The 27,388-nt window shown below is 37.3% G+C and overlaps 1 protein-coding gene across 3 annotated transcripts in view; it reads right to left on the minus strand.

Annotated features, from left to right (window-relative positions):
* Window positions 1–3,995: 3,995 nt before the first annotated feature.
* NKAIN3 (sodium/potassium transporting ATPase interacting 3) overlaps window positions 3,996–27,388 on the minus strand; it is a 337,666-nt gene continuing 314,273 nt past the window's right edge. For 2 of the 3 annotated variants that reach the window (XM_039702919.1, XM_039702920.1), the window contains exon 6: window positions 3,996–5,011. In XM_039702919.1, the coding sequence (XP_039558853.1) occupies window positions 4,998–5,011 (14 nt within the window). In that variant the 3' untranslated portion in view covers window positions 3,996–4,997. Of the gene's footprint in view, window positions 5,012–8,696; window positions 8,781–27,388 lie in introns of all 3 variants that reach the window. The other variant, XM_039702918.1, reaches the window with a different exon arrangement.

Here is a 27,388-nt window from a genome sequence, read left to right on the forward strand (position 1 = left end):
AGCAGGTACTCATGTGGAAGCAGGAATTAAATCCAGATGTTTAATTTGTTTAAAATCAAAGAGAATCATTCAAACTGTGACTTCGGTGAAGGAAGTGGAAATTATGTCAAGAAACCATCATTTATCAGCAGATAAATAAAGATGTTTGCCAGCCTAGGGAAAACGGCACAACTTATATGTAGCTGTCAAACAGCAAGCAGTACAGGCTAGATCTGTGTCCTTAGCTGCTAAATAATTATTTAGGGTCCTGAACTGCCTTGTGTCCCCTTACAGTGAAGCAGAGTGCTGCTGGTAATGCTGGGTGATCTGAGCTGACATGCTGGGAGCACACTGCCAGCATGCAATGCAGACATAGCTCTAAGGGGCAAACACTGCAGCAGCAGTCTTGATATAAAATATCTTCTTTATAGGAAAATTTTCACAGACCTGAATTCTCCATTATCTATAACACATGTATTAGTTTGCTCAAGAAACCTCTGCAAACTAACAAACCTTTCAGGCTGATCCCCAGTTACGGTTGCAGGGATAGTCAGCTCCCAGGGCAGAGTTAGGAGAGAGACCACTTCTTTAGGGTTGCATTGATGAGGGCACCCTCCACCTTAGGCAACTGTAACCCATCTGACATGACCTCAGGATGCAACCTGGCCACTCTGCTGCAAAAGTGCTATTGTGGCATATCCCCATCACTGTGCTGGGTACTAAGAAGGTTTCCGTCAAAACGCCCAGAATAGCAGGCAGGAGATGAACTGATTTGTGAAAAACCTCCTGCTGATGTTGAAGCTTTAACATGGAAGGAACATTTTCCCAACCTGAAATTTTTTGTTTAAAAGCTGCCAGGTTGTAATTAGTTATAATTAAACCAGATGAGGCTGATACTGGAAGGAAGCAAGGCAATTAGTTTGGGACGTCAATTTTTGTTTTCCACTGTCAAAGTTTGTTAAAGGACCTTGATAGATTGTTGAGTTGGCCTTTTCAACCTGCTACTCCCCACATGAAAGACAGGCAGGCAGCTGGGTGCAGAGAAGCACGTTGCAGTCAGTGTTGAGAAAAAGGTTGCATCTGCCAACATGGTGCTTGGAGGTGACAATGGTGTTGCAATGCCTGAGCTGTGGGCAACTGGGGGAAGAGGTGAAACTCAGGATCCAAACATGGGGAAGAGTCCTGCATGGCAGCTGTGCATGAAGAACTCTGCACTTGAAGTTTGGGCTAAAATCTGCCATTTTTTGGTGCAGAACTGCAGGCTTTTTAGTGACCCAGCTATGTGTTCTCATAAAATAAGAAAAGTTAGCATTGTCTCGTGCTAACCAGCAACCAGATACCCCAGCTTCAAATTCCAATTAATAATATACAGTAAACAACATTGTCTTAATCACAGAATGACAGAATATGTTGGAACAGACCTCTGAGATCATTAGGTCCAACCTGTGATCAAACACCACCACGTGAACTAGAGCAGGGCGTTGACTGCCACATTCAGCCCTTCCCCAAACACTTCCAGGAATGGTGATCCCACAACCTCCCTGGGCAGCCCATTCCAATGTCTTATCCCCCTTTCTGTAAAGAAATTTTTCCTAATGTCCAGCCTAAACCTCCCCTGGTGCAGTTCAAGACTATATCCTCTCATGCTATCACTAGCTGCCTGGAAGAAGAGGCTGAACCCCATTTGGCTACAGCCTCCTTTCAGGGAGTTGTAGAGAGTCATAAGAGCACCCCTGAGATTCCTTTTCTTCAGCCTAAACAACCCCAACTCCCTCAGATGCTCCTCAAAGAATTGTGCTCCAGACCCTTCACTAACTTTGTTGCTCTTCTCTGGACAATGTCACGTGCACTACTGAAAGCCGTTATTGGATAAAACCAGGTATCAGTTCCCATGGGTTTAATTGAGAGAGCTCTATTGAAAATTACTATAATTGTTAGTATCATATCTTATCATAATATAAATATTCTATAACATCATACCTTACCACTAAAAACACCCTTCAGGCAGCCCAAGCAGTAAAGTCTTTCATTTTAGAGAGTTTCTTCAGATCAAAATTGAATTTCAAAAAACTTCAAATTTTATGTAAAAAATCTCTACGGATATGAGAGAGTCCAAACAAGAATTCCACAATTTGTAATATATAATCATGATATGTCTGTCACTGCACCAGGCAAAAGTCTGTTAATTTCTTGCTACAGTTTTTGTTTTCAGATCCTCAAGACATCAGCCACTCTTTTAAGAAACTGGTTCAGTTTCCTGGCTCAGTCCTTAGTGAACATGTAGTGCCATATTTCTACAGTCTCATACCCACTTTTACTGTCAGCTAAAGTACTGTGGCAAATCTGTTTCTCTAAAAAACTGGAATTAAACAGAAACTTGGGAAAAGAAAAAAAGTCTAAAAGTTTGAAGGACAGATCTTCAGCTGTCCTAAAGTGTAACAGTATGACTTATTAATGCCACCAGAACAGTTTGTAGCAACAGATAATCTCCGAGGTTTTAAGACTGTCAGCAAATTCTGTTTTGCAGTACAAACCTAGTCATTTCCTGAAATTGCATGGTTCAGTTAAGCTTAAGAAAACTATCCAAGTTTATTTAGAGAGTCAACATTTATTTCCTACATAGGTGGCTGATCTGGCACTCACCTAACACCTTACTGAAAGTATGTTTTACAAAAATAAAGGAACTACTCAAGGCTTCCTACAAAAATGTTTACCAGTATGTCCTGCTATATTACAGGACGCAGCAATTAACAGTCAAATGCATTTATTATTCTCGATATCTTTTTACCCCAACATGTACAGGTTGATCAATACTATTTTGGATGTCTCAGTTTAGAAAAGAATGACAGTTTCCTTTGGCATTACAGTCTGCATTTTGGCTGGTCCTAATGAAGACAAATTCTTCTCAAACAGAATTGTTCTGTTTGTTAAGTAAGACAGATGGCACACTCACTGTATTGGTAATGATTCTGAGATTTTAAGTGTATTTGGGATATACTGGCTTGTGTTCCCTGGCTAAAACATGATAGATATTGCAAATGGAAGAGAACTCAGGTCCTGTCTTCGCAGAAATTTTGTGGCATGTACACAGTTCTGAAGGACCTACAGAAAGACAGGTTTTAGACACATTCAGACAAATCTGTAAAACATGGTCCAGCAGACATGCCTTGGCAGAAAATCAAACACACACTTCCAAATCCCTGCCAGAACTGTGTGTTGAGCCTGTGCCATCAATAGCGGTGTAGCACTCATTCCTGTTCTTCCCACCTGGTTCTGAGGGCAGCACTGGGTTCAGCTGAGGGCTTTCATTTGAGGTATATCCAGCCCCAGAAACACTAAAGAAGGGGTTTTCTCCAGTTGCCATTTCTTGTTGACTTTGTCTTAACACTTAGATCATACTCAGTTTCAGGGAAGGTTAACCAAAGTTTAGGGTGTGTTTTCTCCAAAGTCAGTGAGGTCTTTAAATTAACCAGCTGGAAAGCAGGTGGATGTACCAGAAGACCCTTGTCACCTGAAAATATTAGACTACTTTCACTGTATTTATTAGCATCCCCAATATGTTCATATTGGTAAGCTACACAGATTTTAGGAGGGAAAGAATCAAGACAAGATCTCTTCTAGCTCTCACCTGCTCAGACTTGAAAATACATGATAGAAGAGAAGACTGAAAATTCAGGACCTGAATGTTGTTTAGATCAGTTGAAGATTTCTTAGGGTACCTGTGGAGGAACTTTGTGGGCATCTGTTCAGCCTCTGGTGCAGAGGTAGAGAAATACAGGTCAGAAGGAACAGCCTTCCTGGCTGTCCCACCAATTAAATGTTTAAGTGAGGAAAGTGCAAAACCACAAACAGACTCAAAACCCTCATGATGTTTCTGCTCAATGTTGAGGCACATAGGCTCTGTAGAGAGATGAGTCTCTCTGGGGCATACAAATCTACACAGCACTTTAACTGTAATTAAGATGAAAGAAACAAAGTGTTCTGTTAAAAAGACTGCCAGCTCTCCAGAGAATATAGCTTTGTGTATCACTTTATGCTAGTGGTGACAGAATAGAAAACAAAATACCACAGTTACATACATGTTCTTTGTCTAGAAGTATTTACAAATAACTTTACAAATTTTTACACACATTTTTTTCAGTTTTGCTTGTTTACTTTTAAATTAAGAGAAAAATTAGTCCCCAGAGGCTTCTAAGGCTTCAGTTGGTGCCTTGTACTGTACATTCATGCTTGGCTTGTTCCTGGGAGAAGGGAGGAAAGGAGTTTAAAAATGTGCAAATCACAGACATCTAAACAGCCCTGGGTGTAAGGGTTCCTAGAGTTGGACATCCATTGAGCAGTCATCCTACTTCTCTTCAAATCAGAGACAGCTACTTGAGATGGACTTGGAGCAAAAGAGATTAGGAAAGGAGAAGTCATATATGAATTGCAATAATCAGGTGAGTACATTAGTGCTTGAACATCTGGGTAAGAAGAGTCATACATCAATCCCTACTGCATTCAGCAGTTCAAACAATGCAAGGAGTAGACATTGTGAATTCTAAAGACAGCATCGAAATGATCTCTTGATCACTGTTGGGGTTTGACTCTTGCTGTGTATTCTAGAGTCAAAATTACTGTTTACTGACACAGTCTTGACCAGGCACAGTATGATCCTCTCAGTCAAAAAATACTGAACTTTTGAGAAAGACGCGCACCCTCCTCCTAGTTTTTACAGGTTGTTTTGTTTTCATGCCTCAACACTAAACATTGTAAAAATACTGAAATTAAAAAAGAAAAAAATTTACAATTTACAAGTGTCCATATAAGTAAATTATTTAAAAATTCAAGATCATCTACAAGGATCTACGAAATAACAACGTTGATAATGACACTGAGCCTGTGGGAAGAACAATCCACATGCCGTGAGGAACAGATGTGGTGCGTTTCTTCCGGAACGATGATTCACAAGGTTGGTCTTTTTTTTTCTAAAATCTGTTTCTTCAGCTACAGCAGCAGAAGTCTTGAGTCCATGTTCATTACTTACTTCGACCTAAAAAGCAAGATATAAGAATTACTCACAAATGAAAATTATTTTATTTATCTTCTAATTTATAAGCTGTAAATTCATAGAAGTTGAGAGGTTAGCAACTAGTGAACAAGTGGATAAATCTCACATGGTCAATAATTTCATCAGCTGCGAGACTCAACTATATGGTCAAGAATGAAAGGCTGGGTACAAAGCAGTAGCTTTGTGCTATGCATGCCACAAAAGCAATAAACATTTGGGATAAGTCCCATAGCTGGTAAAGCATATCTGAGGCTCATACAATAGATGATATTATATTGATATCTATTATATATGATATATATTATATATATAATATGATACTATATATATACACTTGTTCGTTTTAGCATAATATATTTCAATATCCTGAGACATATTTGCACCCAGTTATAAAATTCTGATGTGACCTGATCACAAACATGAGCATTTGAACTGGACTTAACACTATTTATAGTCCTCATCACAGTGACACATCTGTTGAATCTGTGTATTCTCACATCACTCCCTGTAACCATTTTCACTTGTGTAATCTTGGAAAATCTATGTTGGTCTTTTGGAGCAATTTGAAGATGGGTAAAGTCTCAGGAGAAGATACAAACAGGACAGGATCACACAGATGTGTCATGGAGTGGTGACCTCTCCACTGGCACCGTTTCTCATACAGTGGACCAATTTCACAAGCACAAATTAGTATAGTTTTAAAAAGGCTAGGGACATCCCTAACTGGAATTAGGGATTCTGTGTCTGTCCAGATAGAGTTGCTGAAAGATGTAGTAGTTTTATTTTATTTTATTATTATTACTACTATTACAATTATAATTAAAATTTTCATTATTATATTAGTACATTGTTCTTATTATAGCATGATTATGATATAATTATTAACCTCTATTATAATATAATTATTATTAATAATAATAATCTCTAATGCAAGCCAAAATGTAGCTTCTTATTTTTTCCTGCTAGCCACCATGCTCCTCTCTTTTCCACATATCAGTGCATTAAGCATTTCTAAATATTACTGAACGACCTGGCTGTTGATACTGTGATTCAAACAGGCACAGCAGTTTTCTTTACAGTCCATATGCTTAGTCCCAAATGACACAACACCATGATATTTTTTCTACTTCCCCTGTTGTCTTCTGCCTCAACACATCTTAATTGAAACTCCATGGCTGAGGGCAAAGATCCTGCTTCTCCTTGCCCCAGAGCCTAATGGAGTTACAGGCAGAACAAAGAGCAAACGGGCAAGCCATGATCATTCGTATTTGGATTAAAAATTGTTCCCCATGAGAACAAGTTCAAATTTAACTTCTCTTCAGAGGTGAGAAGGATAACTAATCTTAGTCTTGCTAATCATTAATAATTACGGTAGCACTAAGCAGACATTATACTGAATGTGAGCACTTGATAAAAGCAGACTGTCTTCTGCATAGCATGGATGGGACCACAGAGCCTTGTACTTTCAATGGGCTGTGTTTAGTTAATTTTTGAATGAAATAAGAAAAATAAAAGGGATGATAAAAAGTGAAACACAGCCAAGCTTTCATCTATAAAGTCACATTTGTAAAGGCTTTTTGTGTATTTTTACAAGCATTATTCATGTTCACTTCTAAGAGAATTCTAACTCTCAGAAATGGAGTTTTGCACAGCCTAGACACCAGAAGTCACTTTTTAGAGATAGAAAGAATTTTCAGACTGTATATAATTGATACATATAGCAATTAACTTATCAAAAGAAGTCAAGAAGGCTAATGTGCTGTAGGGAGAAAAGCATCTGCAAAGTTCTGGCACAATCCACTGACCACATTATTTCCAGCAATTTGGTTTTTAACTCAGACTTTGATCACTGACATAATTTCCCTCCCAGCTTAGATAAAGGTCCTCTATGTCTTTCAGTACATACAAGAAAAACATCAATTAGAAAGGAAACCCAATATAATTTCTGTCCCAGTTTTATACTCCTTGAAGCAATAAAGAGGCCAGAGAGGCCTTCCCAGCAGTACAAGGATATGCATTCATAGGAAATGGAAAGATTACTCTTATTCTCCAGTATTGTAAGATCACCAACAACCTCCAAATCCCTTGAGCTATTTATTGAAAATCTTCTATCAAGAAGAAATTATCAGATGCTGTGACCCTTCTACTGCAAAACAAATGCATATATTTTGCAGGAATGTATTTGTAAATATTTAATGGATATTTATTTTATGCTCTTCTTTAATTATAGTAGGTTTGCTAAGAAAGTACTAAACCTTTACGCACTAGATGCTTAAAGCTAGTCTGAATGCAGGTTTAGAGATTAAAATCTTTTATGGAGAGGTGTAAATGTTGCAGATGTGGCCTTCTTGCTCCTAAATATCAATTTAACTTCTTAGTCTAGCAGCTTATTCAGAAGGTTCAAATCCTCATTTTGCAGTCATCTTTCTCACAGAAAATGCAGCAAAATAGACATTTAAAGAAATATTACTAAAGAAATGTAGAATTCAATGTAGAGCATGTACTTAGTCAAAAGTTAGAAGGTTCATAACTTCATCTAGTTGTCTTAATGTGTTATTTACTCCTGTTCTAGTGTACACCATAATTTTGGGCCTTCATATTCTATATTATTTAGATAAATTTTTAGTAAAATTTTGCCTCTGTTTAATTCTACAAATTAAAAGCTGCATAATGAATAAAATATATTATAAAAACCTGCAAAAATTAATAAAGTCATAAAGTTCAGGTGTCAAGTTCTAACCCCCAAAAATTTTTAGCAATTGTCCATTTTAAATTAAAAGTCCTAGCACGTGCCACATGCATACACCAGGAAAAACCTTCAACCCATTCTAATTCTATTAACTGATAAGTAAAATAGAGTCATTAAATCAGTTTCAGTCAATTAGCTCTGTGTGTGTTTCATGCTGCATTTAAGAGGCATGAAAGGCCCAAAGGTAAATTTAAAGACAGAGAGCAACATCACAACAAGTTCCAGTCATAAAGAATTTCCAAATTACAAATTCTGGTTTACCAAAAATACTTTTAAACACCATCTACTTGAGGTTATATAAGCTTCTGCCAAAATACATATACTAGTAATGTTACCCCATATCCTAATTTTTTCCAGATAAAAAGAATAGATATGCATTCAACCTTATTCATAAGGTAGCAAAGCAGGAAGAGTCTATGAAAATGATTTTTATTGTTCAAGCAAATAAGTGATGACAAAGAGATAATTAATTTCGAGTGAAATTCTACAGATAGATTTTAAGTGGTTTTTCAGCAAAACTTTAAGTAGGTGGACAAATGTAAAAACTACTGCTTTTCTATAAATGGGTTAATCTCATTAAGGTTTCTGCAGCCACAGAATCTCTACACCAGCTCTTTTCTTGCTAAAAATTCAGCAAGGAATCAATTCCATCCTTCAGTGAGAGCCTCTCCTTGCGTTAAGATGAGGCACGACGTGGCAGACGTGGTGATATCTCCTAATCCTCGCTTTAGCAGATATGCCATCAATGACAAAGTGCCCTTACTCGAATGTGTTATGTGGATTAATTTTTAATTAAGATCTAATTAAAATATAATTAAATTATCAGTAATCTGATGCCCAAATTATTTTAGGAGAAGGTTAGCTTTCAGTTCAGTTCAGTTAGAAGGATTAATGTGGTCCGTGGGACCAGAACCTTACCTACAGGCTTTACAGGCCTTAACTCAACATGTTCCTGGGGGGGCTGTCGGTAGGAGTATGTGTCAAGTCCACCTATGAAATCAACTGAAAATACAACAGTTCCAGAAATGAACAAATGGAAATGAAAATATGTCAACTGAAAAAGAAATGTGGACAAATTATGTTAAAAAAACCCAAAAAAATGTTCATGCACAAGTTTGCATACAAGAAATAAACCAAGTAGATAAAGATGCTGTGGAAACTGCTTACAGAAGATTCCATGCTCTGTCTTCCTTGGGGTCTGTTTAGCCCCATGCCTGGAAAGACAGGCAGCAGTTGGATGAGCAGACATACACACTCCTGCCAGTGTGTGTGCAAAAGGAAATTTCATGGATGTGCAGAGCACGTAAAGAGAAACCACTATGGGGTAAAATAGCAGATTCTCTTTAGGGAAATATCAGCGTGTATATGTACATATATATATATATATATATATATGTACATATATATATATTTAAAATTTAATAATTCACTTAAAACTCCATGTTTAGAAATTTAGGCAATGGAAACAATTTAGCTTGTGAACCTAATTTCACCTAAACTCTTCAGGCTCAATGGACTTGTAGAAAAGCACAAATAAAAACCAAAGGCATGAGAGTTGAGTTAAGAATAAACAAGTGATCACTAAATATGAAAATGTAGCAGCATCTTCTCTGGATGAACTTGTGGGGTCAGGACACCTTTTCAGAATCCTTCCACTTTCTATGTCAGAAATAATGTGCTTTTGAGAGGTTTTTAGTTCCTTCTATGGTGGTAGTGATTTTTTGAAAAGGACATTTTACTCTGAGTCTTGTATTTTGTTATTTTGGTAAGATTTTAAGCAGCTCCAAGAGGCCACAATTTCATGCTATCTTAGAAATCTTAAAAGCAGGTTTGTGGAAAAGACTATTTGATTGATTTCAAAGGGCCTTTTGCAGACATGTCCAGAGCTGACAAATGCACAGTACAGGAGGATTCTTTAGTCGCATGGAAAGCAACCTCCTTCACTTGTTATATAAGTGTTTACCCAGAGTGAGGCGATGGGAAAATGAAGCTTAGAGATTGACAGACTAATGAAATTCCCACTGAAATCTGTGGAAATGCTCCTGTTGATTTCAGTTTGCTTCTCCTCCTGAGTCCAGAAATGGCTGAAAACTGAACTTGATGATACTGAACTGAACTTCAATCATAGAGCATCATTGCTTCACCAAGACTGTTCTCTTAAAACTGCCTGAGCAGGACATAATGTTCTGAAGAGCTTGCCCAGCCTGAGTGCCTGCCCCAGCCTATCTGCACCTCCTCTTTCCATTGTATTTCTTTCATATGCTGCACCTCTTCTTCCGAATGTTGTCACTAAACGCCGTCACATGCATCAAAATTTACTTCAGCACTAGCGGGATCAAATCCTGACAAATAGCTGCAGATGAACTGTTGTAAAAGATGATTTTTAAACCATGGAATCACAGAATGGTTTGGGTTGGAAAAGACCTTAAAGATCATCTAGTTCCAACCCCTCTGCCACAGACAGGAATACCTTTTACTAGAGCAGGCTACTTATCCAACCTGGCCTTGAACACTTCCAGGGTTGGGGCATCCAACTTCTCTGGGCAATCTGCTTCTGTGCTGTGTCAGTTTCACAATAAAGAATTTCTTCCTAAAATCTAATCTAAACCTACTCTCTTACAGTTTGAAGCCATTCCTCATCATCCAGTCACTACATGCTCTTATAAAAAGTCCCTCTCCATCTTTCTTTTAGGCTCCCTTCAGGTACTGGAAGGCCACAATTAGGTCACTCTGAAGCCTTCTCCAGGCTGAACAATTCCAATTCTCTCAGGCTTTCCTTATAGGAGAGGTGATCCATCCTTCTAATCTACTTGGTGTCCCTCTGGATGTACTTTAACAGATCCATCTCCTTCATTTAGTGGGAACTTCAGAGGTAAATGTTAGACGTCTAATACAATACATATTTACTGAATAATTTTTTAGAATAAATCACGTCCACACTGATTTTCATTTATTTGGTTGGGGTTTTTTTAGGTTTTTTTTGATTATGCACTTTAGTATTCCCCAATTTCCAGTGATCTGGAGGTTGTTTGGGTTTTTGTTTGTTTGGTTTTTTTTGTTTTGGTTTTTTTTTTTTTTTTTGGTTTTTGGGGTTTTTTTTTGTTTTTTTTTTTTTTTTATATTGAGCAGATGTTAAGACAAGGAGCTAAAAGAATGTTTTTGAGGCAATTCACCACTTCAGAACCACACATCATTCCTCTCAGCAATCACAAGCGGTTTTTTTTTTTTTTGTTTTTTTTTTTTTTTTTTTTTTTTTTTTTTTTTTTTTTTTTTTAATTGAGCACATGTTAAAACAAGGAGCTAAAAGAATGTTTTTGAGGCAATTCACCACTTCAGAACCACACATCATTCCTCTCAGCAATCACAAGCATTATATGCAATTGTAAGCAGGGAGAGAATTTAAAGTAACTAGCCTTTCTACCAACAAATCTTTTTGAGCAAGAAATGAAGTTGAGATGTATTAATGATTGACAACATAGACGTGTCTTTGCTCTGACAAAGAAAATATATTTAATAGCACCATCCAGCAATTGTTGAGATGAGCTGCTCAAACCTGTTTAGCTGAGGCTTTCTCTTTTGCAATTGAAGACACCTTATGCAGTATTAAAGCTGAAGTTCACCTTAAAATTTATGTGAAGCTCATTCACAAGGCAAGAAGCTGTTCCAATGGAAAGTGCCATTTTTCATCATGCCCTCTATTTTATGGCTTATACCTCTTTAATATGAAGATTTGTCATCAATTATTTGAATTATAAGTTACTTCTAATTTTAAAAATTAATTTTGATTTTACCTGGTATTTTCATCTCTTATAATTAGCAGTCTTCCAGGACAAAGACCACAAGTGGCCATTAAACATAGAAAACTGAATTTTTATTTTCATCGGAGGCAAAGACATTATGATGTACATTTCAGTGTAAGCAGGGATCAAATATCTTAAAACTTTATCTTGAATGAACTTTTGGATGCATACATATCTTTGGATGCATACATGCATAATTGGCCAACAGTAAATAACAGCAAATTTATGTAGATTTTTCAAGAGGAAAATATTGGTTTAGGGATGATATAAAATAATTAGGTTTTTTTATTTCTGCCTGATTAATGGATTATGGATAATTTCTGCCATGGATTTACAGGGCTACATTAAATAGCTTCAGAAAGTTGCATAAGCCTGGGAGAAAGTTCAATTAAAAAAACATGTTCTATACAGTTCTATAGTACTATGCTTTAAATTTAAAAAAAAACCCCAAACCAAAGCAACAACCACAACTTGTCAGCAGTAGGGACATTCAGTCACTAAATAACAAACACCCCATGTAGTGCAGTCATAAACTACAGTCATACAGAGGGAAACTTAAAGTCCTAGGGAGAGGATTTTTTAGCATCCCAGAGATAATAGCAGGTTACAGCAGAAGCTGGTTATTTTATCTGCACCTGGCTGCAAAACATGATCCCTATTCCCAGGGAATTGCTCTCTCCTTGTGTCACCTCAGTTTTGTGGTCATGCTGGATGCTTAATGACCAGTGTGAAATGTTCCTTTAGAGTTCACTACCTGCTGTGCTTGGAAGTGCAAATCTGTGCTGGCTGCCCACGGCAGGCAGTCCATTAAAGTGATGTTCATTCATTCACGGGCCGTATCAGAGCAACGCTTGTCATAATCTGCCTGAGTGAGAAAAGTGCAGTATGCTGCTGGCTGAAGAAAGTGCATCCGCTGTCATCAGTAATTTTGAGGGTTATTCTTTTCTAGACAGATGACATTTTGGGTTGCCTTACTACTATTTATCCAGTGCATTCACCCATATGCAAGTTTAAATTTGCTTTCCTTTGAAGTTAGCGTAAAAGAATCAGAGCTCAGAAAAAAACAATCCTTTCTCCTTTTCCATCCTCTCATCTGGAATTCAGCTTCTCTGGCAATATCTCATTGACCTGCTGGCAGGCCCTGTGCACACAGCTGCCAGAGCTTGTCAGCTCATTGGTATATTACTAATTTCTTATTTCAAAGTTGGAAAATTCTTAGCATGTCTGGAGGTGGAGGGTATGAACCGAGTAACAATATGGCAACAGGACAACTCTTAGGAGCTCCTGCACTCTCTCAGCCTGGAATATCTTATATTCTATTCATGTTTGCCTCCCCATTTTATAAATGGGAGTAAGCCCCAAAGCTGATGGCTCAAATAGTTGGCATCTCCAGCTGTCCCCTTTCCAAGAGAGAGGCAGACTACCAGGTGTTCAAACTTGTGTTTTCATGGACAGAAGATTTTCTTAACCTCTGGGGTTCCAAATACTATTATTTTGCACTGAAGTATTTTCCTTGTACTGAGATTTTTTATTAAATGGCAATATAACAATGCAATTATTAAGAAAAGCCACGCAACTGAGGAGCGTGTAACCAGCAGAAAAGAACAAAAATCAATTAGGAACAGGAAGCAAAACTGGGGGATTGATGATAAGTCAGTGCTACATGCATGAAGTCCAAAGTTCAGACTTTCCAATGTTTGTGCTTGTAGTTACATAAACTTTCCAGATAAGTATGTTTTTTTTTCCTGAAAAAACTGCTTTTTCAGTTGCCTTCCCTCCTCAAGAGATCCACTGTCCTTATACCCTTCACTGCACAAGCCAGACTGACCCAGCCATCTGTCTGGAGCCAGATTTTCCCCATTTTCCCCATTTCCCCATTTTCCCCTCTTCATACTAAACCTAAGTCTCAAGCCATGTTCCATTGCAGGATCACAGGAATGGCTTCTCACTTATGTAGAGGATTAAAGGAGGGAAAATGTGTGCAGGACGATTAAGAAAGTGAGAAGAAGAGACATCAGTAATCATTTGTGGCACTCTGATTGCTGCTCTGTCTTTATAAAGTACTGGCAGATGGTAATCAGCTTAAAACAGGATAAAGTGGTAGAAAATTACTAAGAGACACCCTTTTACTTAAGCTTTTATTACTGGAAGCTAGAAGGGGAATATTTCAATGTTCCACAGTAATTATTATGATATTTGCACCAGATTTTCTTCTTAGTCTCCACCAGTGGGCTAGATCATAATTTTAAAAACTTCTCTACCTTGTAACATGTAAGCACCACAGTTCTCTACAGGGCTGCACTGAAGGAAGGATCTTCTCAGAAGCTGCCTTAGAAAGAGCACTGGCATGGAAATTTTGTCTATGCTTTTCACTACTGAGCTCTCTCCTCATTTTACTAGTGATGTGACATCCAAGATAGCGTTTACTCTCCAAGGAGGAAGCATGAAGAAGATCCACGATGTTTGGAAGTGAAAATTGCTCAAACCCTCTTAACCTAGACCTCCCCATTCATTCCAAATCTGAAAGTATCTTCCAAAAATCTCTGTGCCATGATTTTGAAAGATATTTACAGCCACACCATCCCATTACTGACACTAAGTGGAAGGCTGCCTGATTATGGTGTTTTGCTGGTTTTTTCCCCCGTAAAAGTGAGTATTTTTCAGTCACTTCCACGTCATTAAGGACTCCTGCCCACTACTTGGTAAAAGCCCCTAGAAAAGTATTGTTATCACACATAAGGCATGTAGGAAAATATTTACTATCAAGTAATATTCACTACAAGTTTATTATCACTAATTCAGTATCCTATATATATATATATATACATATTTACATATACTTTACACTGCAGGTATGTATAAATTGTTTCCTTTAGGCTTTAGAAAACATTATTTTTTCCTGACAGGGTGCTATGTGCCAACCCACGTTCAAAGTTTAACTTGATGAGGGGTAGTTTTCCATTCTGTTTTAAAATGTTATACTGTACTCTCTCTAAATACTTATCAGCTTGGGCATCAACCATCCCGTACATCTCAGCATAGATGATTTACGCTATTTTTCAGCAATGCAATTCTAACTAAGTATGCCTGATTATATATTTTTTTCCTTTATAGGTCTCTATATTTTTCTGTTTCTCATTTTAATGAAAATGCTAACATCCTAGTGAGAATAGTAATACATGGAAGTTGTACTTGAAAACATTTCAAACAGATAAAGCTGTTTTGTTTTGTTTTGTTTTGTTTTTCTGAGGCTTGTATTTAAAGGTGCTATTGCTAGTTCTAGTCTGAGATTTCAAATAGAGTGAAGGGTAGCTTTCTTTCTGCATATGACCAAAGTAAATTGTAAACAGTTCTAATTAAATTCTAGGTAATTTTTAATACAGTGAGAAAATTAGAGATGTAAAATTGGTAAAAATTAGTCTTCACTAATTAATTATTTTCCCCTTTCTGGTACCCTTTTTGATCTATTCCCTTTTGGTGCAGAATGTTCTCTGATTCTTCTTTAAGTTACTATACTGTCTATGTATAAATTAAGCCTGCAAAGGAAAAATAAACCATGCATAAAAAATATTAAATGCCCAGAAACTACATCTATCAATTACATTCACACAATATTGGGAGAGAAACAAGCCATTGAGTTCTATCCACTCTATCCACTAAAAGGGCAACTGAAATAGTGCCAAGACTATTGTACAGAAGGCTGTTACAGCTTCAGTCACACCTCCAGGCACGTGATCTTCACAATAAATGTGTCCAAGTTGACTTCAAAAGAGACACAACTCTGAATCTGTTTTTTGAAGTTATGCTTTGATCTTTTTTTGGTATTTCAATTCAGGATTCTACGCTATGTATTAGTGTGCCTTTATATTACTGCTGAGTTTGAAGCCATAAATGACAGCGTTCTTTCAAACATGTTCAGTGCAGATCTCAGACCAATTGGAATTGATCTATTCCACTCACAGTTCATTGCTAGGTTGCAGGTTAGTTGTTTTGTTCTTTCAAGTTGTTAGTTTTTTTTGGTTTTTTTCCTATCAGTTGAATCCCACAGGGCACTGTTCCTGGCCTGACTTTATTTGTATCCATAGAATTTCTTTTAGGTTCAGTTATTTGTCAGTATGATCCAATTATTTATTTTTGAGTCAACACTGAAATATTTATACCTGCTTCATTATAATACACCCAAGAATACCACAGCTGCTTTTTCTAAACTTAACTACAAGCCACTGATATTTTAGTGTGAGAAATGAATGTTCCCTATTTTTAAAATTAATGCTGAACCTGTTCAACCCTAATGAATAATTAAAGACAAAATTCCTAGAGAAAAGTATTTGCAAGATCAAATACATGACATTTTTGAACATGTGACATTTGGAGGAAAGGATTTCTATGTATTGAAGAAAGTTCACATCATCCATTCACAACAGAACATTAATTTTATTTTTAAAAAGTAGGTTGCAGGACTGGAGGGATTTTCTTATCACTGAGTGATTCTGGATTTTCCCAGCTTCCAAGGGATGAAATACTTTCCTAGGGATGAAATACTGCTTCTGAAACTTGCTACTATCATCCTCTATGACATGACATTTACTTCATGTGTTTGTATCTTTTCTCATGAAAAAGTGAAGTGAACCAGGGGCCTTCAGGAGAGTGCCTGTGTTCATGGCACAGCACAGGGTGCAAGCCAGAGAAGGAAGGAGCTGCCAACCTGCTCCTCAAGCAGAGACTGCAGTGGGAGCAGCAAACCAGGCAGGCCTTAAGAGAAGATGGAAAGAACTTGGCAAGCCAAGCAGAACACCTGCAAATCAAGAAGCCAGAGACTTGGCTGAGACTCAAATGGTCCTCCAACTACATAGACATAGAAAACAATGAAGGAAATGCTATATGCCTTTCATTTCTGTTCTGTAAGATGCAGTAACTTGGAGTATTTCCATTTTAAAAGCATGCTAGTTTATAATGCAATTAATTCTGCCTTTTATGAGTTTTGTGTTGCAGTATTTTGCGAAGTTTTCTATAAAGGCAATCATGCACATCCACTTCAAGGGTCTGGCTGACTAAAGCTCTGTTATATTCAGCCCATGTTGCAGTTTTTCTTTGCTTTATAACTCTTTTATTCACTTTAAAATCTGCTTAACATGCCTGCCAGTTAATGTCTTTTGCTGCCATCAGGGAAGTCTCCTTCTTCCCTGGCCCTTCATTTATGAGTAGCTGACTTTTCTGGGATCCAGGTACAGAACTACCATCTTTACCTCAATAGATTTGATATCTTGAACTTGCTACAGATGCTAAAACTTGTACTTCCAGAGAGGTCAGCCTGAGAGGCCAGTTGTCAGCTTTTTCAAAAGAGTACTGATCTGATGCTATTTTCCACTTTATCACATCAAACCCATTAACACTATTTAACATTTTTTCCATTTCAGATGAGGCCGCTTCCATTTCCTCATCCTCCTTTTCATTTATCATCCTGCCTTTGCCCTGATGACTACTGTTGTAATAAAAAAGCCATGACTCCATTTTCTTCATGCAGGAAAAGCCCCATCTTTGTTGTATAGGTCATGTTTTATAGAATTATCAGAAGACATTGTGTCAGATCTTATTGATCTTATTGGTTAACATACATTCACACTTAGTTCATAGGTCAGTACATGGTATTTTGCATATCTATCAAAATTCTGTGTTTTTAGTTAGTTTAGATATTTTCTCTACTGATTCTCATGAGACATTTTTTTTTACAGGTGCACTTATTTTTCACCCTAGGAATAGATTGTTGAGTGAACAAACTCTTATTGCCAAGATTGTTTTCACAGGGAAACTTGCAAACTACTTAGCTGCACTTAGAAGTGACAGGCCAGCTATTAATTTAGTAGAGCAAGGCCTTATTTTATGAGGCCTTTCTTTTATAATTTATCTTCCTGTCTGTGACAGACTGTGAGTGACATTCTGAGTAGAAATCCTGCTTCAGCACATGACATTTGCTCCTCAGTGTGGGGTATTGCATACATTCCCCACCCTGTATCCACACTGCACTCACAGCTGCACTTCCCTTAGGGGTGGTCTGCTTCAATCCTTGAGGTGGCAGACCCCAAAGTTTTCTACCACAAACCTCCCAGGGTTTTAGTGTCTTTAGATCCAAACTACCTTTTTTCCTCTGCTAAGCAGGCAATATTTCCTCTAACATTGATGGAGCCCTCCTCTCATCCCAGCAGAAGCCTGTGATCCTACTGTGCATTCTCTGAATCAAAGTCTACAGATAGCAAATGGAAGTGGATAAATCCCTTCAGCGATCTCCAGAGCCTCAATATCTTCCTTTTAGGTTTTTATCTCTGTGAATGAGTATAAATCAACAAGCTCTAATCTTCTGTTCCTTCTTGCCTTTAGTTTTTCAAGATGAGGAAACCAGCAAAATAATCTTTTGTTTATCCAGTATCATGTGAGTCTTTTCCAGTCCCAGTAAATGCACTATCAAGTTCTTCTATGGTTCCCTCATTGCACCCCAGAATGTATGGCCATCAAGCATTTTAGAGCCATTGTGGCTATATCTGCTGAGTTTACTACCTAATCACATCCAAGTGCATCCATGAGTACCCATTTGCCTCTGTGAGTGTTTCTCTGCAAATGAGGAAATCTACTGCTCCTCATATTTTTATTGCTTTTTTTCCTGCTCTATCTCCACATTCAAGTCAACTTTCTCATCTCTTAACATTGCTTTTTGTATCATCATCTCTGTTACCAACTCAGATTAGCTCCTTAACACCCCAAAACATAAAATTACTACTTTTTATGCTTTAAAAATAGAGCTGAGAAGGTCAAGTATTATAAAGTGGGAGCTTACAATAACCAGTGGTCTTCTCATATATAATGGAGTGAAAAAAGAAATATCACATGTGTAAGCAAATATGATGGCTAGGAAAATGGTTTTCTCATTGTTAGAAAGTGGCATCATTTCATATTAGGAGAAAGATAAATGTCTGGAATAGAGTCTGTAACAGGATTAACACTCACTTTGAAGCCACCACTGAATCAATCTACTAATGAAAAAGAATGATAATGCAATACTGCCCTCAATCATTAAAAAAAAACCTCTCCCTGAAGAAAGATGAAGTAAAAATACACTTTTCAGAAAACCTTATAACTCTAAAATTTCAGTCCTCCAAAAAACACATTTTCATTGTTAAGGAGGAAAAGACAATGAGTAGAAATCAACGCCAAGGCATAAGAGCCATCACATAAATGGTGAGAGTCACACAGTATCGTTTAATTTTGCTGTGTCTAGTCTGTGATATTGAGAAAAACAGAGATGAGACTGAGATTAAATTTCTGCTAGCAAAACCAACTGTGTATTTACTGATTCAAGGCAAAAGAATGTCAAATGAAGTTTGAAGTGAGTCCAGCTATGACCCAAATCACAGAGCACTGGTAAGGGAAACACTTGTTATGATACATAGTTAATAAAGCACATCAGCAGTACTGACTAAATGCAATAAATATAATGTAGCATTTTTGAAAAACAGCTTTCTAGGAGCAGGCAATATATTTATTTGACCAACTGGACCAGCTGGAAAACCATAACAGCTATATCTCTTGATTTATTAAGACAGCACCTCTTGCTATAAATCTTGCTTATCTTATATACTGAAACCATTAAGGCTGTTGAAATAACACAACTAGAAAATCTAAAAAGCACAACATATAGACACCAAGTCAAAGTTTAAAACAGGAGGAATTTAAAAAGGTTACTTTATGAAAGGTTGAAGTTGTGATGACATCAGAAACACAGTAAGGAGAGCTAAAGAAGAGGTAAGAATTTTGCAGGATAAAAAAAAGTGTTTACCAACCATTACCTAAATTATTTTCAGTATTTTAACCACAGATCATACTGAGTTGGAAGGCACCCACAAGAATCATTGGGTTCAGCTCTTAAGTGAATGGCCCACACAGGGATCAAACATACAACCTTGGTGTTAATCAGCTCCATGCTCTGACTAACTGACCCAATAATTTCTCCTTTCTCTTGTTCTGTGACTGTGGTCTAAGAAATTATTGTGATACTTTATTGGCAAGGGTCTTCTCTTGCTTTGATCTTATCAATAATCATTGTTTATCCCTATCTCTTCTAAACAAAACTGACAATTTTTCTTGGTGGATCATGCTGCTTGCCTTTAGATTTATGAGATTCGGACCTGAGATTTTCAAAGATGTGTAAAGTGGTGGATTGTTAAATCTTATTCAATTGTTTTCATTTTTGCCACATTTTAAGAAAGTATCCATTACCAAATAAAATTATCTTCAAAATTTACCTCACTATGACCTGAAATTCATGGCTTCGTTCAATGTACTTCACTGACTTCACTGACTGCTGGTTAGCCATCTCTTTTTTAATTTATAGTACCCACTTTTCTAGGTAGTTTGAATATCCTATAAGGCTATAATGCATGATTACATATATTGGAAGCCATTAGATAAAAAGGGACCCATATTGTATGATTTTTGTCATGGATACTCAAAACAAGGAACGAGCTGCTTTGGCTTTTCTACTGCTGTATTTCAAAGCTTAACACAACTAGAATCGTGAATAAATCTTATCTTCAGGAAAAATCACTGGCAGTCTCTCAACTCAGGTGGCCTGCATGGATCTGTTTTACTTTTGAGGCTATTATCTGTTAAGAAGAAGGGAGGACTTTTCTTTCTTCTGAGAAGAAGCCTCACCATCTCTCCTGCAGGCCAGGCATGGGCATAAAGGAAAAGGCACTGAGAACTCTGACCACCAAAATGCTAATTCATCTGCAAGTCTGTTGGGTCCGTCAAACAGGTGGAGTTACAAATCATATCACGAAAGTCCTGGGTACAGTTGTCTCAGTGTACAGCTGTCTTAACTCTTAATTGCTCACTGAATTCCCAGATTCCTTTTCAGCATAAAATGAAGACAGTTTACAGCCCAGTGTAGAGCCTGACTAATCCTGTGCCCCCCTTGGCTCAGCACTCCCTTCATTACAGGGGCACATCATTCACTCCAGGCTGATGCTTCCCACGCCAACAGCAGCAGTTATTCCCAGACAGAGCTCTTAGACACAATTTGCTGACTGGGAAATTACCACTCAGGCAGCAGCAACAAGGAAATGGATGTTAGTTAAGCTGAGATCCAAAAATTTGGATAACCTATCTGCACGACAGTTAAGATTTGGGAGAGATGGTGTTTACGCAGAAGAGTGAGAGTCTGAAAAGTTTCTTTTTAAACTCTACAAACTAAAACAGACACAAGGCTTCTGCCATTCGGAAATGAAGAAGTAAGAGGATTGCTACTGGAAGTGGAAAATGGATTTGTAAAGAGGTTTCATTTTAATGGAGCAGCTGGATGAAAGGTACAGACAGGAATGGGCACCACTTAGGCCTGTATGTGATGCTGAGTGGAAAGCTCAAGAGAGCAACGCTGGATGCTGGAGTAAGATTGATTTAACAATAGATGCAATTTAAGTGAAAAGGCTAAGGTGCTGGCAGCTGGGGGTTGGGATAGCATCCATTTAAAGACAGATTTAATTTCAACAGAAAGGCCAAGGAGGTGGAAGGTGGAGACTGAAACAAAATCAATATTAAGTTAGGTTAATAGAAACTAGAATCAAATGAGCCAGTTAAAAAAAAGGGCATACTGGGTGTTTGGGAGTAAGAAAGCAATGCATGGATCTAAGAACTATTGAGGAACCCTCATTAAATGATATAATCCCTAAAATCAGAATTATTATTCCATTTTAATAAGAATATTATTAATTAGAGTAGTAAATAAAAAATCTTAAAGGAATGTATTATCTCCAGTTTAAAGAAAACTGAATGGTTATAAGTATATTCCTACTTAAAGATAATTCTCTTCTATCACAAAAGCACAGACTTCTTAGGGTTGGAAGTGACCTCTGAAGATTGTGAAGTCTAAACTCCCTGCTAAAGCAGGATCACATACAGCAGGTAAGTATTGATGAATAATTACAGAAAGAGACTACACAGCCTCTCTGGGCAGCCTGTTCCAGTGCCCTGCCTCCGACAAAGTAAAGACTTTTTTTTCTTCATATGCAGGTGGAGCTGCCGTGTTTGAGTTTGTACCCACTACCCCATGTCCTGTCACTGGGGACCACCGAGAAGAGTCTGGCCCCATCCTCTTGACACCCACTCTTGAGATATCTCTATGCACTGATAAGTTCTCCTTTCATTCATCTCTTCTCCAGACTGAAAAGGCCTGACCACTTCCCTCAGCCTGCTGGCAATGTCCTTCCTAATGCAGCCCAGGACACAGCTTTGGCCTCTTGGACACCACGCCACTGCTGGCTCATGGACAGATGTTGTCCACCAGCAGCCCCAGGTCCTTCTCTGCAGAGCAGCTTTCCAGCAGGTCAGCCCTCAGACTGTGCTGGTGCAGGGGGTTTCTATTTCCCAGGTGCAGGCCCCTGAATTTGCCTTTGTTAAATTTGTACACAGTTGCGCAAATGTGTGAATGTGTATGTGTATACATATATATATTTTTTTATATGTGATATGGCATATAATATTCATAGAATCACTGAATCATAGCATAATTTGGTTTAGAAGAAATCTTTAAAGGCCATCTAGTCCAATCCTCCTGCACTGAGCAGGAACATCTTCATCTAGATCAGACTGCTGGCCTTCAGTTTTGTTTCTAGTGATGAGGCACCTGGAAATTCTCTGCACAACCTTTTCCAGTGTTTCACCACCCTCATTGTAAAAAATTCTATCATATATCTAGTCTGAATGTTCTGAATCAATGGTGGAAATGCTTAACATTAATTGTATTTGAAACACAGAAATTGATCAGTTAGTAGTAAACTACTCTTTACCTATCTAGTCTGGAAATTCAAAGTTAAGGAGAGTCTGTACATCCCTCTGATTGAACCAAAATATGTATCTATTCAACTACATACCCATGCATATGGATATACATACCCACCTACACACATATACACATATATATAGATGTACGTATCAAAACAGGTAAAATTGTCTCATGATGACATAATACCATTGTGACACATATCTCTGTTCAGAAAACTGTGTTAGTACTTTCTGAAAGTAGTACATAAAATTTATTTTGCTTTCATTACAGATATTTCTAAATACTTTACCTGTGCTCCTGAAATCTCGTTGAAATGACTGCATATAATATATGTGCATATTTCTACAGTCAGAATCCAAAACTGTGGATGGAAGTTAGTGATTGCAGCTCTGCACCTTTTGGTAGCTGAATGCTCACACAATTCATTGCTAAAACAGATTTTTAAAAAATATTAAATTTTACTCTCCTGAACTCTTCCTCAACTTTTTACCAAAAAAAAAAAAAGTTATTGGAGAACTTAATCTTGATCAAAATTACCAAGTGTCATTTCAATGTGTGAAGCAGCCAAGTTGGGATTTCCTCACTCACAAAAAGAACATTTCAAAATTGTACTGTGACTTAATCATGACTGCTGTGACCTACTAATATTCTGGAGAATATCCAATAATATTATGTTTGCTAAAGTGATTGAGGAGATTTTTTTCTGCTGAATTTCAGGAAGAAATTTCTGACTTGTGCTTAAGGGAGGAATTGTGGGAATGCACTGGAGGTACTCTTACTATTTGAGTGATTTACCCCCTTCCTTAATGGAAAATCAATGAGCTGCTGGTTTGCATGCAGGTGTATTGACTATTATTTCCACACCTATTCAAGCAACCCAACATTAAGAAATTAATTCTTTACCACTTTTGTGGTTTAGAAACTCAAGGGGGATTTCCTCAAGTTATTTGAGTCACACCTTAGAATATAGTATATTCAACCAATGAAAAATTGGAATTAGCTTACACCTCATTTAGATGATGCCATTTCCTCACGCTTTGTCTGCACCCTTGCTGGACAACGTTACATGTGGGATCACACATGAAACATGGTACTTTCAAGCAGGTAACTGCTGCTGCTGCTAGACATACTCCACAGTTAAGACTCTCCTTTCAGTACACTTTGCACCATCTATTATTTAAAGACAATCTCTTAGAACAGTGTTCTGCAACAGTCAATGGAGAATACAACTGGAAATGAAGACCATTTTTTACATTTTGCTAGGGCAATGTAAAAGCATGAGCATTTTTTTTTAGATTTTGCTTTCCTGTGAGAGATTACTCACCTGTGGTTTTTAAGCAGAAAAAATAAAGGGGAATCATGTCTTTGCTGCAATTTTTTTGTCAATAGCCTATCTAGAATCAAGATTTTTTTCCCTAGTATTTGGATTTATATTGTTTAATTGCTTTTATTTTCCACCACCTCAGAGATTTTACTCTTGGTTTTGTGCATTATACCTATGCACATGTTTCCATAGGAACTAGAATAAATTCTTAGACAATGTATGATAACTGAAGGTAAAAAAAAAATAAATTGAAATAGCATGTAGAGTTTATTTAAATGTGTAAATCCCTGCAGTATTTCTTGCTTTATTAAATACTTCAGAATTCATTGTGTTAGTTTAGTGTAGGAATGAGCATGCATTTTCAGGTAATTCACGCACTAGGGCTAGTGATAAATAGAGGGGACATCAATAGGACTGTAGGACCATACAATGTTGTTAAACCATAAAGTCTTGTTAGAACAGAGTTTTATCCTTTATATTTCCACTACAGGAGAAAGTGAAGTCAGGTATAAATAGGGTAATAAGAAGATGAGTCTGCATCTAATCAACAAACTCCAGCTGGACCGACCTCCAGAGTCCACAGAAACTGCAACTTGACATTTGTCTCCATTGAATGACTGGTGGGGTTGTCCTGGGCCACAGCTGAACTGAGGAAGCCCCCTGGATATGTCTGGTGACATTTCTGGTCACACCACAGCCTCTCCTTCAGTTCATGTTTGGCATCTGCACAATGATGCCAGAGGCTGCTAGCAGGGAATGAGCCACCCTGAAATGTGGGCAGCACCTCAGTGCAAGGAGCAGCAGGAACCACCTGTGGCATTGGCTGGGCTCCCTGGTTTTCCAGATGTCACAGACCACCTTTCAGGACAAGTATGTTGGAAACTTCATCTCTGCAAGAGGCCACTTTTTATTTTTAAAAAAATGTTCAGTTGAACTACAGAATACACCTGGTTATGAAGCCACTACTATTCTATGCCTAGCAATATGTATGCCTGGCAAAAATACTTGCTTCTGTTTTTTTTCCAGAACAGGTGAATCAAAATTCTGGGGTTTTGGGTTTCTTTTCCAGATGAACAAAAAGATGGAAACTGCTTTCAAGCCTTCAAAAAATACTGGTAGTCACTCCAATTTTCCAGAATTGCTAAAGTCAGGAGGATGCTGTCAACATGGCAGCTTATAGTGCTGTTTCACTGCCAAGCAGTAAAACTTATTATAATTTTAAATGTCTGTGTCAAGCATACTCATCCACTGCTCAGGAACAGCACATTTTCTTTCAAGTCATTATGGTTTAAAGGTGACAGTGGTGAGTGCTAAAGCCCAGCGATGACCTGTGCTGCTGTTGGACAACTTTTGTTAAGTCCTCTTCAAGGAGATAATTTAGGACAATTATTGACTGGGGATGTTTGATTCTTGTATTGCCCAACAGAAGAGTAGTGCAGATTCTCCTTCTTGGTGGTTCTTGATATTAAACATTTTATCACAAATATTCTTTTCTCAGAATTTTGATGGATTCAACTGCATGTACAATTGCAATTAATGTAAAGATAGTAGTGGGTTCCCAAAAACTCCTTAGTTAAGGGAACCTGGATACTTATATATAAAGGTAATTGGATATTTTTAATATTAGCTATTGCTAGCTAGTTGTTCATTCACTTTAAAAAAAAAAAAGCAAGCATATTTACAGGAAATTTATCATTTCTGGACCTGCTGTGTAACTATAAATATTAAATTAAATGTGATATAAAATTCTTTTTCTCTTGTTTGATTACTGACAACAGATGCTCAATGGTGAGTATGAATGTAATGCCATATGTCAGATAAGGCAATGCAGCAGTTTTTCAGAGGAAGTAATAATGTATCTTGCTTTACTTAATATCTTTCTAATGATAGCATATGGAGGGTCATATTGGTACCACAATACAGGGAAACTCGCAATTTGTAAAAACAAATTCATCTTCCTCTATGTTCTGAAAGTACAGCTGAGCTGTGAACACAACAAGCATAGATAGCAGACAAAAATAATCAATTTTTTTGTTTATTAATTTTGTTCTTGTGCTTTCATTTAGGGGATAAATCTTCATGGTGAATGGAAACCCTTTTCTTTATTTTTTGCCCACGCACAAAAGAGGTTTAAGTTTCATTAGATTGGCCTGTTAGCCTTTCAGTCTCATTTGTACAAAAATGCTGAAATCACAACTGTAGTTTTGTGGCAAACCTTCCCTCTGATTTCACTGCTGTTTCTTTATGCAATTTGTTTACAAATCAGTTTCCACTCCACAAAATCCAGCACAATACAGAACTATCACTTCTGACATGTGTCAGTGTCACATTTATATACTAGTGTTTAGCAGTAGTAGCGCTAACAACTGTTTCTCAAAAAAGTCCAGAAACTATTTAGAAATTTAATCAGGATGTTTAGCAATGTATTTTGCCTAGTCTCCAGACACCACTGAATTAAAATAGTAACTCTGTCAAGGTGGAAATCAGTTTCCGAGTTCATTTTTAGGAGAAAATGATTCACAAACAGGATAGTGACAGGCTTTTATGATTACAGATTTCACATATTCTACCTCTTCAAAAGGGCTTATAGAGATTGATAGATCTACAAAGAAAGAAATGAAAAAATGAAGGGAAGAGATATAAATAGACTTTTTCATTAGGATGAATGATGGAAGGTAATAACCCCACTACCATAGTATGCCTTTAACATGTCCCTTTTTTTTTTCATTCCTTTTGACCTGCTACCATCTTCCTTCTAAGTACAAGTTAACTACAGTATGAAATGTAGGTAGGTTGAGCAATAGCTGGAAATAAATGTTTCCTCAAGCATTATTACTGTTCAGAAAAGTGTCCATCAGCTGAAATGTCAGGCTCCAAATCCATTTAAGCACTGCATAGAGGCTAAACAGGCAGCTATTATTAATTTTTAAGTCTGCTTGATGGGTTTTAGACCAAGAACTGGGGTTAACTCAATGCACTAAATATTGCAGAGTATATTTAATTAGGGAGGCTTTGACACTCAGATGGCTGAGGATTTATTCTGTGCAAACTACTGCTTAAAATATGATGGAATAGCTGCATCTACCAAAGAAAAAGATCTGCTGCATCATATAAAAATGCATAAAATTGGACTTTGTTGCAGGTTTTTGGACTTCTATCCCAATGTAAACACTGTCTACTTTCAAACTGTTTTGAAGCACCACTGTGTTTACATCTGGAATAATTTTTTGTTCATTATGCTGCAAGTTAGCGATGTGAATTTCTCCAGAATAAGTCCTGTTCTTCTCAGCTAATTGTCAAACCAAACCATTTTCTTACTGTGCCTTAAACAGATGTTTCTTTATTGAAAACATATCTGTGGGATTTCTATGAAGGGGTTAACACCTGTCTATAATGTTTTTATTTATAAGCATAGAGGGCTCTAAAACATAAATGGGCACTAAGACACAAAGTCAGATATTAAAGGGCTGTTTATTTGCTTTTGATCCAATTCAGAATCTTAGAAGGCAATAAAAAAGTAGCAAGTCAGAAATTACTTCTTTCCAATGGCTGTGAAATCTCCTAGCTGCATCTATTCCACTTTGCTCCTGTTTTTCTGTCCTTTGTGCACTGCTCTGGCCCCTGCCCCTGGTCATTCTCTGCTAACAAAGAAAAA

This window comes from Passer montanus, unplaced genomic scaffold, assembly GCF_014805655.1.
Source record: "Passer montanus isolate IOZ18808 unplaced genomic scaffold, ASM1480565v1 scaffold16, whole genome shotgun sequence".
Classification (NCBI taxonomy): Eukaryota; Metazoa; Chordata; class Aves; order Passeriformes; family Passeridae; genus Passer; species Passer montanus.